Here is a 16,774-nt window from a genome sequence, read left to right as displayed (position 1 = left end):
GGTGACTGGAGATGTCCTGGAGATCACTTTTACAGGCTGGCTGTTCCAGAACGGTAGTCTTGGGCAGGTGAGACCTGGCAGAGGGGGTGTCTGGGGATGATGGGGGTTGAAGTCTCTAGCAGCACTGCATGGCCACAGCTTTCCCACTCCTGGTTTATAGCTTGCATACAGCCCTTTTCTCCCACAACCCCGTCTTTTTGCCTTTCAATAACATTGCAAGGAAATGAAACAGGAGAGGGACTTGGTGAGGCTCACCCAGCTTGCTTCACAGCTTAGTGTGCATTTGACCCCAACCCCAATGAGCTCTAGCCAGTGCTTTTCCATGGGGCTTGCATTGGTTGCTCTCCAGAGGTGGGGCCTTGCCCAGCCTTGCCGCACTTTCTCAACTGGGGAGGGAACCCAGGACATTCTTCCTGGGAAGCACATGCTGTTAGGCCCTAAGCTACACCTGTCTCCAAGGTGTAGATCCTATTTCTCAACCTCATTTTACCCAATCTGCAACATGGGAGGCACCGCTAGGTAGGGGATTCAACATAGAAAGCTGCCTTGCACTGCATCAGGCCACCGGTCTAGGTTGGCATCGCCCACATTGACTGGCAGTAGCTCTCCAGGCTTCCAAGCAAAAGCCTTTCCCTGACCTTACTTGGAGATGCCAGGGTTGAACCTGGAACCTTCTGCCTGCAAAACAGGTGCTGTGTCCCTGAGCTGTGGCCCGTCCTTCGATACTCATTGCTGTTGGCTCAGCAGTGGGAGTAGCGGAACGTGAACCTATTACCTTCCGCGTTGAAAGTAATTTCACCCCATCGACCTTCCACTTTTGGAACAGGTTTTCGACTCAAATATAAATAAAGGGAAATTGCTCCGTCTGAAGCTAGGCTCTGGCAAAGTCATCAAGGTAAGATGGCGCTATCTTCCCACCGCAGTGCAAGGATTCTTTCTTCCACTTCCCCATCTAAGCAGAGTTCAGCAGCCCGGGCTGTGTGGAAGGCTAAATAGCAGTGATGTTTTTTGAGCTCAAATCCAGATCAAATGGCTTCCTCAAGAATGGCAGGCAGGTAGCTGTCCCAGCTTGTCTGAAACTGGCCCTCAGGATTCACCCCAGGCCATGCCCCTCGCCAAGCCTGCTCTGTGGCCTGGACCAAAACAGTCCTGGACCTCCAATGTTGCCTCTTGCTGTCCTGGATGAGAGACAGAGGGGGGAGTGTGAGTGGGTGTCTAAAGTAGCCTATTGTACAAAGGTAAAAATTACATTTGTTGCCCCTCCCACTTTCCCCTCTAGCCCCGCCCACTCCTGGCATGCTCCTCCCCACCAAGAAGGTTTCCCCAGAGGGAATGGTTTTCATCCCTGCTTTAAACTACAGTTCTTTCCTCATGACTTCAAGAGAACTGTCAGTATTCCTGTGCCCTGCTCTTGACCAGCTTTTACCAACCTGACAAACACACACACAGATCCTGTTGGCCCTTAGCGAAGGCGGTGACCCAAATTTGTTTTCTGCTTGGTTCTCCATTTCTGGCACTTGAAGGACTGGGAAGATGCGATAATTGGCATGAAGAGAGGAGGCAGGCGGTTCCTCCTTGTCCCGCCAGCATTGGCTTATGGGCGTCTGGCAGAAGCTGAACGCATTCCTCCAGACTCAACTCTGGCCTTTGAGGTGGAAGTCAAACGGGTGAGTGTGTCTTCCTCCCAATGTGTTAGCAACCAAGAGAACCTCGGAAGGTTGTTGGGTGGTTGGTCTACGGCCTGGATAAAGTTCTACAAATGGAGGCAGTGGTTGCCTTGACCAGACTCCATGATGCCCCTGCCCCTCTTTTGCTCCCTTAGGTGTGGTTTGCAAAGGGCGCTGACTCCGCCGGACAGAACCTGGGCCCCAGGGACTCCCTCAAACCTTCACCAGCACCTCAATCAGAAAGCCCCGCTACAGACCCAGCATGGCTGACTCCTCCTACTCCCGCTCCAAAGCCAGGGTGAGAAATAAATTGAGGGTGCCCTTAGCTTTTAACCTTCCATTCTGCCAGTTGTCGAATCCTAACTCTGCAGTAAATAGGTTGCCACCTCTGTGTTTGAGGCTTTTGGCCTTCACCTCAGCTGCATAACTCAGGCCCCATCTGCACTGTACCACCTTGAGATCTACGGATGAAATCTGGTATACAAATTCAATAAATCATAGTAAATCATACGTTCCAAATAGCGCCATGCCACTTTCAACAGCCATGGCTTCTTCCAAAGAATCCTGAGGCCACCTTGTCTCATAGACAACCTGGCAGGGGCCACATTCCAGGGCTGGGCTGGGCTGGGGCTCCAGTGGACAGAGCAACAGATGCTGCTCCTGCCTTCTGTGCAGCCAGAAAATACACCATGTGGGGCTTCTTTCTGCACACACCTTTCCCTGTCCAGGGAAGCCAGGTGCACTGTCACAGTTCAAGGACACATTCCAGCCAGGCTAAAGCTCCCTTGGGGAGGTCATGAGGTGGGGTTGGTGAGGGGCTTGGCCGAGGCAGAGTCCCAAAGGCCAGTTGAGTATCCTACCCCTTAATAGGCTCTTCCTACTATGCTCAGGTTTGTTAACTCCCTTCCTTCCATACTGCAGGGAGCCTAAATCACAGGTGACCTGGCTCAATCCCCAGGCACCTCAAGGCTGCTGTCAGTCAAAGTGGACAGTACTGGGCTGGATGGACAAATAGAGCAATACAAGTATATAGCCAGTGTGGGGTAGCAGTTAAGAGGGTCTGTCAGAGTAAGATCTGGGACCCCACTCTGCCATGAAGGTGACCTTGGGTCAGTTACTCTCTCTCAGCCTAAGCTACCTCACAGGCTTGTTGTGAAGATAAAAAAGGGAGGAAAACTATATACCAGTATTTGAGCTCCTTGGAGGAAAGATGGAACATAAAATAAGAACTATTAGGATTCTGATATAAAGGATAGAAGCTCTCCTAGGGTGGCTTTTGAAAAGTGAGATCTACATATGATACTGCCTTGATTTCTTTTTACATGAGAGGATGGAAAGTATCAAATCATGCACATTCACGTGTGCAAAAAACAATTCTTCCCCCAGCTATGTGGAGCAGGGCAACCTGATATTTGATCAGAGCAACAGCTCATTGCAGAGGACCATGAAGCACACCCAGGCAAGGGTCCTACATGCTGAACAGGAGAAGGTAAGCCCTGGCAGTGTGACAGCCACAACAGGAGGGCCAAGTGACTGAGGCTGTGGGGAGGGCAAGTGCTATCCCAGGATCCCGTCCTTGAGTTCACAATCGCTAGTGCAGGTCACTATTCCCCTTTGCTGCAGGCCAGAAAGAAGTTAGGTTTCTGAGCAGCAGCAGCAGCAACAAAAAAGAACAAACGATTGGCTAGGTATACATGCACATACAGGTAAAAGATTCATAAGCTTCAGGTAATCCTTTGAAAAGCACCTCAGGTTGGCATGGTGTGAGCAAGCACAGTGAACGTCCCCCTCACTTCCTCCTATGCAGCCAAGAAGAAGGGTGTGAGAGTTTCCACTTCTAGGTAACTGCTGCTTCCTCTGTTGTCTGGACTGAGAACAGCCATTAATGTTAAATAGAACTAGTTTCTGAAGCTAGCTTATAGAAACAAACATTTGAAGTTGGTGTGTTTGATATTACCCATAGTTGATGTTAGCTGCAGCTCGTTGTCCCAGGCAACACAGCAAACCATGGCTAGGCATAAGTGTCAGGGTTCCTGGGCGCATGAGAGGAGGAGATGTAAGGGGAGAGCATGCAAGTCCAGGTTTGCTGTGGCCTGTTCTTGCTTGGGCATCAGCGTGCAAACCCTGCCATTAAGGGATCTTCCATGCATCTTGTTATGTCTTGATGTTCTCACCCTGGGCCAGCAGGGGGATACTGTAGATAGTTTTCACTCAGGTCCATGTCAGTTATTTTAGGGGGGAAACCCTGGGTTGTTGTTGCTACAATGTTGACAGCTGGCTCCTATAAAAGCAGGCCGGCTGAGCTGTTTGCTGTTCAGTCTGTCCAGCTTACAATAAAGAGCTGCTCTGGAGAAATCACTGTGTCGTCTTATATGTTCGCCCACAACACTGGCGACAAGGATGGGATGCACTGCGAGTTCCGAGACTTAGACGATGCCCTGATGGATCGAATCGTCTGCGGGGTCCGGGACATCCATCTGCAACAGCGTCTCCTCGCCAAGCCAGACCTCACGCTACAGAAAGCCATTGAGGAGGCTGTGGCCTCAGAAGCTGCTGAACGCTCCACCCAGGAGATCCGGAAGGCCAGCAGCCCACGTCTTGCTAGGAAGCCAGTTCCAGTGCATCATGAAGAGGGCAGCAGTGATGAGGCATCCTCCAGTGAAGACGATGACGTGCACCAGACAAAGCGGGAGCGCAGGAAGTTCCAACAGAAGTCCAAGGGCCAACTGGAATGTGCCGGCTGCGGAGGCAACCATTCCCGTGCTAAGTGTCGATTCAGAGACGCCATCTGTAGGAAGTGTTCCAGAAGGGGCCACATCGCTAAGGTCTGCTGATCGGCTCCATCTGACACCCCCCCCTTCACCGACTCGCAAGTCCAAGTCTTTACTCCAGTCTGCCAAGGAAAGCTGTTTCGCTCTCACCAACTGCCGCTGCCCGTCTGGAACCACGATTGGCCAAACCGACTCGCCTACGCGACACAAGCTGAACATCACGGTGCTCATTGAAGGAGCTCCATGTGACATGGAGAGCGACACCGGGTCTGCCCTGTCCATCGCGTCTTGGAGCACCATCAAAAGACTGGTACCCAGAGTGTCCAAAAGGCAACTCGACTCTCACCGCGTACACCTGAGAGACTACCAGGGAAACAACATTCCCGTGGTAGGCGTTGGCCGGTTCCGGATTGCGTTCAAGTATTTTTTGGGCCTGCTCCGGTTGGTGGTGGTCGAAGGTCAGCGGCCAAACCTCCCAGGGCTAGACTGGTTTGATGCCCTCGGCCTGGAAGTCACCGGCATCAACTGCATCTCTAACGCAGAGACTGAGGGTCTGGTCAAAGACTTTGCCGAGGTTTTTGACGGCACTTTGGGGCAATATACAGGTACGCCCATCTCCTTTAGCCTTGATCCACGTCGCCCCCATCAAGCTAAAGCCACGCCGGGTTCCCTTTGCTCTCAAGGCTAAGGTGGACGAACAACTGGACAAGCTGATCGCCCAAGGAGTTTTGGAGCTGGTTGACCACACCAAGTGGGAAACCCCCATCGTCACACCTGTCAAGCCAGACGGGTCGGTGAGAATCTGCGCTGACTACAAGTGCACGATCAACAAGGCACTTCAGCAGCACGGTTATCCGGTTCCTGTTGTACAACACCTGCTGCATTCCCTTGGTGAAGGTAAGGTCTTTGCTAAGCTGGACCTTGCCCAAGCCTATCAACAACTGCCCGTCGATGATGCCACTGCTGAAGCCAAGACGATCGTCACCCACCGAGGGGCATTCCATTGCCGCTGGTTGCAGTTCGGGGTGAGTGTGGCTCCTGGCATCTTCCAAAGCCTTATGGAGTGTCTCCTGCAAGGGCTTCCGGGCGTGGTACCTTATTTTGATGACGTCTTGGTGTCTGCAGACTCACACCAGCAGCTGTTCGAGCGCCTCCGTGCCGTGCTGACCAGGTTCCATGAGGCCGGGCTCAAGGTAAAGAGGGAGAAGTGCCAGATCGCCGTTCCACAGGTAGAGTTCCTGGGCTATCTTATCGAGGCCTCCGGCCTTCACCAGGTCTTTGCCCGGAACTATGTGGGGGACATTCCTTGGGTGCCAGCCACAGTAGTGGGAGTCACTGGACCTCACTCGTACCAGGTGGCACTCGAAGACGGACGCTTGTGGCGCCGGCACATAGACCAGCTTAGGCGCAGGGTTGGGGACTTGGACACTACTGTGGTGCCCCCAACTGCGCCCGTGGCTCCAGAAGAGACACTTACAGATGGCGAGGCTCCACCTACACCTCCCTCGCAAACTGCCAGCGTGGAGCCGAACCAAGCCGCTTCAGAGCGTCTGCCAGACTTACCACAGACTCAAACCTGTGGTGGGAGTTCGCCCACAACTTAACACATCTTACCCTGAGGGGGCTGGGATTTTGAGTGATATAATCAGCCCTTGGACCACAGAATAAGCAGAGTGCTCTTAACCCAGAATGCCATTGCCTCTTTTGATAAAACTTTCTCCCCTCTTGCTGCTTTTGCTTCTGGTGGTATTAACTCTCCTCTCCTTGTTGCCGCTTTTCTCTCTAGCACATGCCGCCACTGGATCAGGGGTGGGACCAGGTGAGGCATTGTCCTTGGGTGTCCTGATTACCTGAGCACTTCCTTACTCCTTTCATACTTTCCAGGTCACCATTTCATACTTTTAGCAGGCGAAAACCCCACGCTTTCTGCAGGTGTCTCTCGTTGCGAAGCCTCTTTGTGCTTTGGCATCCCAGCTTCAGTGACAATGGGTTTTCCTAAATCAGGGGTGGGGGGACTCCAGACCCCTGGACCAAAGGCCACATCCCGGGCCTATGTGTCTGGCCCTCAAAGCTCCTTCCAAGCCACGCACCCTCACCAGTCCTACTTTGCACCTCCTTGAGTGCTTTTGCCTGGCTGGATCAGGCCCAAAGCCCGTCTTATTCTCACAACCAGATGTCCCAAAAGGGAATTCTACAAGCAGGATCTGTGCTCACCCCACTTGCAATTCCCAGGAACAGCATGCTGCCTCCAAGGGTGGAGGGAGACCCTAGCCCTTGTGGCTGCGGGCTGTGGATAGCTTTTCCTGCTCCATTGCTAAAGCCATCTAGCTGTTTGGCCTTCATTTTATCTTGTGGGAGAGAGCTCTCCTGTGTGAAGATGTCCTTTCTTTTGTCTGTCCTGAATTTTCTGGGGAAATCTTTTCTGCTCTCCATTTTATGCACCTTTGTCGTGCATGCTTTCTCCTGAACTAACTAAAAAGCCCAAGGCTTCTGCCTCCCCCTGCTCCTCATTGCCTTGCCAGTAGACCAGTTCTGCAGGGTGTTTCCTGGGAGACTCATTCTTAGCACTTGGGAGCCTCCAAAAGCACAGCTCTTGCATCCTCCCAGGAAAGGTCTTGTGGCTCTCCTTCCCCATATGTTCTCCTGTCTCTTCTCCTCCTTTGCATTGCAGGTCAGAATCAGCAAGAAGCTAGCGGAAAGCATGGTGCGGATCTCCCAAATCCAGCAGAGGTTGATCTGTCTTCAGAAGAAGGGGATCGATTACCACTCCCAACTGAATGAAGCCCTGACAGAGTCGGAGAGGGAGAAAGCCCAGGTCAACCAACTGCAGGCACAGTTGGCAGGTAAGAGAAGCTGAGAGGAGGCGCTGAAATAGCAGAAGAGCACAATCCAAGCACATGCAGGGTAGTTTTATCATCCTAGGAAATTCTTTAGCTTGCGGGTAGGGAGCCTGTGGCCCTCCAAGTATTACTGGCCTTCACCTCCCATGAGCCCCAGCAAGCGTAGCCAGGGATGATGGGCGTTGGAGTCCAGCAACCTCTGGAGGTCCTGCTCCTTAGGGCCTCCTGCAGTGTAGCTGTTAAAGACTCAGAGACACAATCTCCAAACTCTTGACTTTAATTCCATCTGTTTAAAAAAGGCAAGCTTCTGATCTCTACAAACTTGATTGATTGTATTTCTATGCTGCTTCTTGTTGAAATGAATCTCCAGCTTACAAACAATAAGTAACATTAACATAATGTAACATAATAGAAAATGGGTTTGTGCATATTCTGCACCTTCCTTGCCCTGCATGCAAGAGCAGAGCAGTGTAAGAGTGAGAAGGAACATGTGATATGTCTATAAATGCCATGATCATCACAATTATAACAAATAAGGGCTTGACATATCTCACTTTGCATGTCATGTGTTATTTCATATATTAGTTTCACCTTTTAAGTTGAATTACTGAAATAAATAAATTCCACGATATTCTAATTTTTCAAGTTTCACCTGTATGTCTTTAAAGTTACACGGAGGCCCCATCCACACTATACAGCGTTATCATGCCACTGCAGTCAGTCATGGCTTTCTCCCAAGGAATCCTGGGAAGTGTGGTTCATTCCGGCTGCCAATAGTTGTGTTGAAGTGGAGAGCCCTGCTTAAGCGGCCATTTCCAGCATGGTTTAACAGTTTGGGAATTGTAGCTGGGGGTGGTGGCAGACTGGGGTGTCCCACCACCTCTCAGCACCCTTAAGAGAATGTTCTCAGATCCCAGAATGTATTGTGGGAAGCTGTGAGTGTTTGACGCATATAGTGCAGATGGCGCTGTACTTAGGCTTAGCTACAGCAGTGGATGGAAACAAGGGCATGCACTGTAACCGGCTCTGTGCCCCACCTCCACAGAACTTCAGAAATCGTCTGACAACATGAAAAGCAGATACCAGGAGGAGAAGCTGAGTGGGAAGAAGTTGGATGAGAAGGTGGCAGCCATGGAAGAGGAGCTGGCTGATATCCGCATTAAGAAGGAGAATCTGGAGAAGGTAGTGCCCAGGGGTGGCAAAAGTCATCACCCGAGGCCAGAAGTGGCTCCCTGGAAAACTCTCTCTGACCCTTAGGATTCTCCCAGTGCCACCCCTCCCCCCAGCTTTGCACCCTTGACTGTTCTTTGCCTCCCTGGAAGATGCCCTTGAACTCTGATCATTCTTAAAGGGAGGATTGAAAGGGACAAGTGGGCAAATTAACGTATGTTGCTCCACCTACTTTTACTCTTGGCAGGCGGCCCCCAAGAGGTCAGTCGATGGAGTCTAGTCTATTAGGCAAACAGGGCACTGCCCTCACCCAGCCACCACTTGCTTGCCTTCTTCCTTACAGCCAATCAGGATGTGGCTCTGCCTGTCATTGGGTTCCTTGCCTTCTGCCCCACCCACCTCAATGGGCAGGAGCCACCTGTCCTTGGAACACTGCTGGGTTTTCATGTCTGCCATAGGCCTCTCTGCTTACTGTTTATTACAAGGGCTCCTGAACTGTGGTCTGCGGACCGCCACTTAGTCAATGCTGGTTTTCTTCTAGCTTTCCCTGCTTAAAACCACAAGAACAGCCAGAGCCTGTGAAAGGCAATGTCGGTGGGGCTCCCTTAAAATGTCTTGATGGAGGGTTTGTGGTTCTAACGTGTCCCACAGGCTTGTTATACATCTGTGCTGTGAGCCAGTGTGATGCTGTGTAGTAATGCAGAGACAGAACTGCTTGATGCAAATATATAGAGAGCTTAGCATTAGCTGAAAAAGCAACTCATAAATTACATGTTGTCAAAGGCTAGAGGACCCTGAAAAATTCAGTGCAGGCAGCTGGGTGGGAGTTTACCTTGTATACAATCTGTAGAGAGAGACACTGGACTCCCTGTCCATAGTACAGTGTGAAATGTGGCTTGCCTAATTGGTCCCAAACTTTTGGAAGGGCACCAGGTTGGCAGAGGCAACAGCAGTTAACAACAGTTTAAAACAGTTTACAGTCTCACAAATAAGGTATCTCCTAAAAATACACACAGATGTGTTCCTCTCTCTGTAACAAACACTGAAGTGCTCTTGAAATAAGAAGTGTTAAGGAAAGTGGCGGGGGTGGGGGGCAAGCAGTAGAGAGAAATCGTAGTCACATTCAGCAAAAGCAATGGCAATCCACACTTCTGTAACTTCAATCAGGAGTTGTTACCTGTTAGTCTGAACAGCACTATGCAATGTCATCCATCGCTTGGCACATGGATGCTATCTAGATAATGTATGTTCGTTGTAAAATAAATGAATAAATGAAATCATCACCACATTTGGCTGTCCAAAAGCTCTTGAAAGCCCACTGTCCTTGCTGGTGTTGCTTCCCTGCCTTCTGACTCTTTGGCATCATCCTGCCCCAGGTGAAGAAGATCATGAACGAGGTCTTCCAGTCCCTGCAGGGCCAGTTCAACTTGGAGGAGTCCTATACCGGCCAGGAGGTCCTGGGTATCGTCCTGAACGCCATCAAGGTACAGCCCAGGGCAGATGGATCCTGACACCTGAATAAGATGAAATTGAGTGAACTGGTCTATCATTTCTCTTCCTTTTTGTATGGTTCCAAATGTCATGGGTTTGGGTGCCAGACTTTTGGGTGCAAGATGCCCTTAACTACTGGGTTTAGTAAGTGTTAGAATTTAATCACTGCTTGGAGAGTGAAACTGAAAGTCAGGCGCTTAACAGCTGGACTCAGCTTCCTGTGTTGAGGAGATCGCTTGAAAGGTGGGCGATTAGAGAACTAATAATGAAGATGATGATGATGATAATAATTATTATTATTTTATTTTGTTTATACCCAGCCACTCTGGGCGGCTTCCAACACATATCTAAAACATAGTCAAACATTAAACATCTTTAAAAAATGGAACACTTCAACAATTTGCAGAGGCCATGCAAACCTCTTTATCAATCCAGTTTTAGTATACAGTATGTGCTACAGACAGAGAGATGGGCCATCAGCAAGACAGACACTCTACCAGCCAGCAGATGGGTGAAGCCCCACCCAGAGCTTTGAGATAGTGAGTTTGAAGACAGTGCCAATGTTTTGGTTAGGAGGAAGTTTTAGGATTTCAGTTGGCTATGGTGTGATCAAAAGAAAAAAGGCTTTTAGTCTGTTAAATGCAGCAAGCTGGAGAGGCAGGATCAGAGCACAATGCAGACTGACAGTTTGAATTAGAGGTTGCAGCAATGGGAAAAACGGGACTCTCTTGGAGTGTATGCTGGGGGCCCCCTCCATTACAGGCTCAGGTGTAAATAAACTATATATCATTATGACACCACAGTCTACACTGTGCCTCATTTCCAAAGGAAACACAGACTAAGTGCCTAGACCCCTGGAATCTTGCACCAGTCAGAGATTGGGGTGGCATTTAGCCCCATATTACTAATCATGGGAGCAGCAAAGAGGGTGAAGCCCAGCTCTCTAGAAATAACAGGTTGTGTCTAAGGTACTACAAAGTGAAAGTCACTTAGTGAAAGTCACTTAGCTGTGCCTGTGTGGCTGAGGAGGGATTCAAACCCTGGTCTCCTGAGTCCTGCTTAGAGACCAACCGTTACACTGTACTTTCATCAGGGGCTGCAGTCTTTTTTGTGGCAAATAATCCCCCCTCCCCTCTACTTGTTCCAGACAACAACTCTGCAGCTGCTGGAGAGTCAGGAGGAGCAAAGGGGGAGCAGCAGCACAAAGGAGGAAAGCCCGGCGGAAAGGAAGCAGCCAAGTGCCGCACCCCTTTATGGGGATCCCCACAGCAACTCTCTCCGAGAACCAGCACCAGTGGCACCCCCTGCTCCTTTGGCTAATCTGAAGGAAAGCTCAAGCAGTCCGCCATTCACCGCTCTCGAAGGAGCCCAAGACAGTCTGCTTTTTGCAGCTCCTGAGGCTCATTCTTCGGAAGCACCGGTTGAACAAACTCGTGCAGCCTCTGCTCAAACTGCAAGGCCGCCTCTCAGGCTCTCCGCCAGTATTGAGGAGGAGAGGCCAAGCACTCAGGGAGAAATGGACACAATAGACACCGCCATTCTGGCACCTCCAAATCCAGCGGCGGATGAGATGGCCCCTGCAATGGAGGGGCCCACAACGGGTCCAGAGGGCAAGAAGGAGAGTGGGGCAAGTCAGCACACCGCTGGCTCCACCTCTCAAGCTGCTGTAGCCAACAAGCAGCAGGACTTGGTTGGAGCCTCACAGCCAAGACCAGCGTCCAGCCCCATGGAAGCGGATTCCAGGTCTGTGCCAGGGCAGGAGGGGGACGGGAACTGTACCTATGATGGGTCTTATGGTACTCAGTGCCTTGTGTTCTGATCTGGGGCTGATCTGGATGGAGATGGGGTTTTTCTGTGAGCCTCCCCAGATTGCTCATTTGGGCTGAGGTCGTCTTGACTCGTGGTTTTTGAGGCTGCTGGCAGGAAGAGGGGTGACAAACTCTCTCTCTCTCTCTCGGTAGCAAATGTCAATTTGGGACTTTGTCTGGCTTCAAAGAACTGACTATTTAATTCACCACTGCCGAACACACCTGTACCCTACACGCTTTTGATCCAGCTGCTGCTGGGAGTAGCAGTGGGTATCACCTTGAACAGCTCCTCCCTGTGGAAACCAAACTTAACCTCTTGCCATAGCTCACCTCCAGTTTTGAACCTTGACAAAACTGGATCTTGAAAATAATAATAATAAAGTGCAATTAAAATAAATTAACCCTGTTGCCTTAGTTCTTTCACTTTAGCAAGGCAAGAAGGGGAGGGGTATTTGTGTGGTTCTGTACGCCAAAAACTGACTCACCATTTATAGGGCATCCTAGGTGCTTCACGTACATACACCTGATATGGTAAGAATTAACACCAGTCCTGTGAGGGAGGCCAGTATTAGTAATCTCTTCGTATTTCAGGTTGGGAGGCTGGAACAGAGAGTGGCTTGCCCAAAGGTTGAATGATATGCAACCTTGGTCCTCATCTCTGATACAAAACTACAAAGTATATACAAAAGTGTCAAACGTGGTGACAGTAATAATAATGCAGCAAAACAACACCACCACAAACTGGCTTATCAGTATAAAACCAAATTTACTAGAATAATAACTAGAATAGAGCTGGAGACTTGTAACCATTCAAGCAACAAGCATACTAAGGTGCCATGTGCAAAACAAAGCCTGGAGATACTGTAAACATGGAGTGGATAAATGTACAACTGTATCTTAAGAAGTTGCATGTGCAATAAACATTACACAGACTGGATAAATGAACTGTTCAACAAGTAGCATAAGTCCAATCACAGAATGGCAACCCTGTGCCGCCACAATGGCAAGGGTAGCACACTGGAGAACATGTAAAAGTTTTTCAAAGCTGTTCTTCAAAGATTGAACTGGATGAGATGTTCTTCAATAGGTCTTGAGTTGGAAACACAAAGCCGTTTGCATGGATCAATCACAGGAAGGCAAATCAAAGCCACCACCCTGGTGAGAATAACGCAAGTGGGCAAAAGGAGACCTGTTCTCCGGATATATTACAGGTTTCGCTACACGCTTCATCAGTCCGAAAAGGCAGTCATAGAAAACGGTTTGCTCAGGATAAAGAAAGTATTCACAGGCACAGCGTGTTGTGAAACGCCTCGCTCTTCCCCAGTTCCCGTTTACCGTGAGTGGGCATGCTCCACTGATGCAGAGCACTTTCCCTCGACCCGCCACTGAGTGTACCACGCCGGAAGTCTCATATATAAAAACATAAAACATTACTTTTTGAAGAAACTTCGCTCTACAGGATTGCCTTCAGATGGCTCAGGGGATGGATAACTCCATACCCTCCAACCTTTCTCCATTGAAAATAGGGACATCCTAAGGAAAAGTGGGACACTCCAAGATCAAATCATAAACCAAGATGGCATCTTTAAATCAGGAACATCCCTGGTAAATATGGGTCTGCAACCAGTGCCATTTTTCTAGAAAAAGATGTGCCAGAACTCACCGTGAACACCTCCCTCATTCTCTTAGAATGGCAATGGTACCCAGAGCTAGTGCTGTGCACTCTGGGGCAGGGCTAGCTGCCCGTGAGGGTGGGGCTAGCCACCTGCAGGGACAAGGTGTCCCCAGGGGGTGGGTGGCGAGCGTCCCAGGGAGGCATGGCGAGTGTCCCAGGGAGGCGGTGCAGAGATGTCCCCCCCCCCCCGGGATGACCATAGCTTTCAACTTTTCCCTTTTTTAAAGGGAAATCCTATTTGGAATAATAGGATTTCCCTTAAAAAAATGGAAAAGTTGACAGCTATGGGGATGACACCTGGGGCAAGCCACACCCACTGCACCCCCCTTCCTCTGCCAGTGATAGCGCCCACCTGAGATGTGTCGGAACTGAATTCCAGCAAGTTCTAGCTGAAAAAAGCCTAGCTTCCAACATTATAATTATCGTACCAAAGAGCTTCGTAGCTTCTCTCTCTCTCTTTCACATACCCCACCTGTCACACACTCCAAACTTACACAACAGCAAAGGCTATTCACCAGGCTTGTCAGTTCAGACCCTTCCATTTCAGGTGTAACAGGGAGTCCTTAGAGCACCCCACAATCACCTAACCTTGATTCCCATAGGTTCAGGTTGAGCGTCACAAGCAAGAGACTTTAGCCAGGTGATAGAAACAAAACAGCAGCCAGTAGGCCTGATCTTTCTTGTTGCAACAAGACTTCCCACTGCCACAAAGACAAAGCAGCCAGAAGCCCCCATCAATGGTTACATCCGTATTTTAAAGTTTCCCATAATACATCTCAGGATGCATCATCAAGACATCATAGATCTGTCACAGAAAAGGTGTGGTCTCGGATAGAACCTGAGATCCAGGCATACCCCTGTCACACAAATATAGTCTTTCACACTTACTCCCATCCCAGTACAAAGGAAAGTATTTACAGCTCCTTGGTCCATGAGTCAAATCAAATACACCCCTCTGTCTTGCCAGTCTTCATCCCACTATAGGATGGATAGACATTGTGATTGAGGTGGTTGGATATCTGTCTGACACTCTTGGGGCAGGATATCACTGGCCATGACTCCTTGGGAAGGCCCTGCAGATGTGTCTGTACATCTCGGGGATTATGGTGGGCTCACTCACCCCTCCCCTTATACCTCACTTCCCTGGGTCCTAAATGCCATTGGAACGGAGAAGATTGATACAATGAGTGATTTCCAAGGAATTTCTAAAGTTTTCCCATTGAGCCAGTGCATAAATACATTTCTCAGTGAATCGCTCCCAACCCCTTCTTTCCTGCTCCCAGGAGCTGGGACTCGTGATTTTACAGCTTTTAAATGGAATTATGTATTGACAAGACACTGGCTTTTTCTGCCATCTATTAATTCCGCACCCTTGCATCTTTGTCCTTCATCTTACACCATGTTCCAGTGGTGCAGAAGGCCCTTTGTAGCAAGGGCATGTTCTGGTGAGCACAAATTTTGAATTGGCTACCCACGTTACACAAACTTTACAAGCTTGTTATAAGACATTGTAGAAAAATCAGCAATGCTTCTGTTAACAGATTCCTGGAACTTTCTTGAAATGTAGGCTTCAGCTGCAAACATTACTGGAGCAGTGTGTGGGAATGAAAGGCACACACCACTTGTTCAATGCAATAATTAACCTCAAGAGATGATCCCAGAGTTGGATTATTTTCTACAACATGTCATGGGTGTTTAGAGTAAGATGCATCACCAGACCTCTTAAATCCCACATTATCTTTGCATTCAGGTACCTCAAAGCGACTTACACAGTAAAGCAACTGAGGGTGTGAACACACTACATTGTTAAAGCACACAATTTTCCCTCACGACATAAGAATGTTGGGAACTGTAGTCTGTTAAGGGTTTGGGGAACTTGAAGGTGGGAAATGTAATTTAAATTTATGTTGCGTATGCAACCAGGTTGCACAAATGCCACACATTTAAAGCACATTCCCCTCAAAGTACCCTGGGCACTTTACTTGAAGGGTGCTTGGAACTGTAGCCCAGTGAGGGATGCACTATGATTTCCAGGGTTCTTTGGGGGAAAGACACATGCTTTAAACGTATTATGTGTATGAAGCCAGGCAGGGAACTTAAGCTTAAGGGTGCTGGGAAATGTAGCTCCACGATGAACAAGCTACAATTCCCAGGATCCTTTGGGGGAGGGAAGCATGTGCTTTGAATGTGACTTAAGTGACTGGCAAGTCAAGGAGGAGGAACTAAAATGGGTTATGATACACTGGGCCCAAGATATTGGACACAATATATATGGAGGAGTGAGAAAGGCTGTGGAAGGAGGACATAAGATTCACTGCATGCTATAATCTTAGAGAAAATGTGATGAAGATGTTATACAGGTGGTACCTAACCCTGGCCAAATTGGCCAAGATGTACAAAAACAGTTCAGATGTTTCTTGGAGGTGGAAAAGTGGGGTTGGTAGATTTATACACATGTGGTGGGAATGCGAGAGGATTAAAGAATTCTGGAATACTATTAAGAAGAAGAAGAAGAAGAAGAAGAAGAAGAAGAAGAAGAAGAAGAAGAAGAACAGTTTGGATTTGATATCCCGCTTTGTCACTACCCTGTTGTTGTTGTTGTTGTTGTTTAGTCGTTCAGTCGTGTCCGACTCTTCGTGACCCCATGGACCAGAGCACGCCAGGCACTCCTGTCTTCCACTGCCACCCGCAGTTTGGTCAGACTCATGTTTGTAGCTTCGAGAACACTGTCTAACCATCTCGTCCTCTGTCTTCCCCTTCTCCTTGTGCCCTCCATCTTTCCCAGCATCAGGGTCTTTTCCAGGGAGTCTTCTCTTCTCATGAGGTGGCCAAAGTATTGGAGCCTCAGCTTCACAATCTGTCCTTCCAGTGAGCACTCAGGGCTGATTTCCTTAAGAATGGATGCGTTTGATCTTCTTGCAGTCCATGGGACTCTCAAGAGTCTCCTCCAGCACCATAATTCAAAAGCGTCAATTCTTTGGCGGTCAGCCTTCTTTTTGGTCCAGCTCTCACTTCCATACATCACTACTGGGAAAACCATAGCTTTTACTATACGGACCTTTGTTGGCAAGGTGATGTCTCTACTTTTTAAAATGCTGTCTAGGTTTGTCATTGCTTTCCTCCCAAGAAGCAGGCGTCTCTTAATTTCATGGCTGCTGTCACCATCTGCAGTGATCATGGAGCCCAAGAAAGTAAAATCTCTCACTGCCTCCATTTCCTCCCCTTCTATTTGCCAGGAGGTGATGGGACCAGTGGCCATGATCTTTGTTTTTTTGATGTTGAGCTTCAGACCATATTTTGCGCTCTCCTCTTTCACCCTCAGTAAAAGGTTCTTTAATTCCTCCTCACTTTC

At 49.0% G+C, this 16,774-nt stretch overlaps 3 protein-coding genes across 4 annotated transcripts in view; all 3 read left to right on the top strand.

Annotated features, from left to right (window-relative positions):
• Window positions 1–16,774, top strand: part of LOC310669447 (FK506-binding protein 15-like) — a 124,490-nt gene that overhangs the window by 40,706 nt on the left and 67,010 nt on the right. The gene's annotated exons all lie outside the window — the stretch shown is intronic.
• Window positions 1,098–8,615, top strand: LOC310669635 (uncharacterized protein). 2 transcript variants are annotated; one of them, XM_083424058.1, is made up of 6 exons: window positions 1,098–1,667; window positions 1,823–1,965; window positions 3,054–3,156; window positions 6,225–6,257; window positions 7,110–7,281; window positions 8,324–8,615. In XM_083424058.1, the coding sequence occupies exons 1-6, from the start codon at window positions 1,548–1,550 to the stop codon at window positions 8,533–8,535; spliced, it is 783 nt and encodes a 260-aa protein (XP_083280184.1). In that variant the 5' UTR covers window positions 1,098–1,547; the 3' UTR covers window positions 8,536–8,615. The 2 variants fall into 2 exon arrangements, with proteins under 2 accessions (XP_083280184.1, XP_083280185.1); XM_083424059.1 differs by lacking the exon at window positions 6,225–6,257.
• LOC310669638 (uncharacterized protein) lies at window positions 9,015–12,144 on the top strand. The gene is made up of 3 exons (XM_083424064.1): window positions 9,015–9,038; window positions 9,825–9,932; window positions 11,087–12,144. The coding sequence occupies exons 2-3, from the start codon at window positions 9,837–9,839 to the stop codon at window positions 11,756–11,758; spliced, it is 768 nt and encodes a 255-aa protein (XP_083280190.1). The 5' UTR covers window positions 9,015–9,038; window positions 9,825–9,836; the 3' UTR covers window positions 11,759–12,144.

This window comes from Podarcis tiliguerta (assembly GCF_965153285.1).
Source record: "Podarcis tiliguerta genome assembly, chromosome: Z".
NCBI classification, from domain to species: domain Eukaryota; kingdom Metazoa; phylum Chordata; class Lepidosauria; order Squamata; family Lacertidae; genus Podarcis; species Podarcis tiliguerta.
Note: the sequence above shows the minus strand (reverse complement) of the source record. Positions and strands in the feature narration are given on the sequence as shown.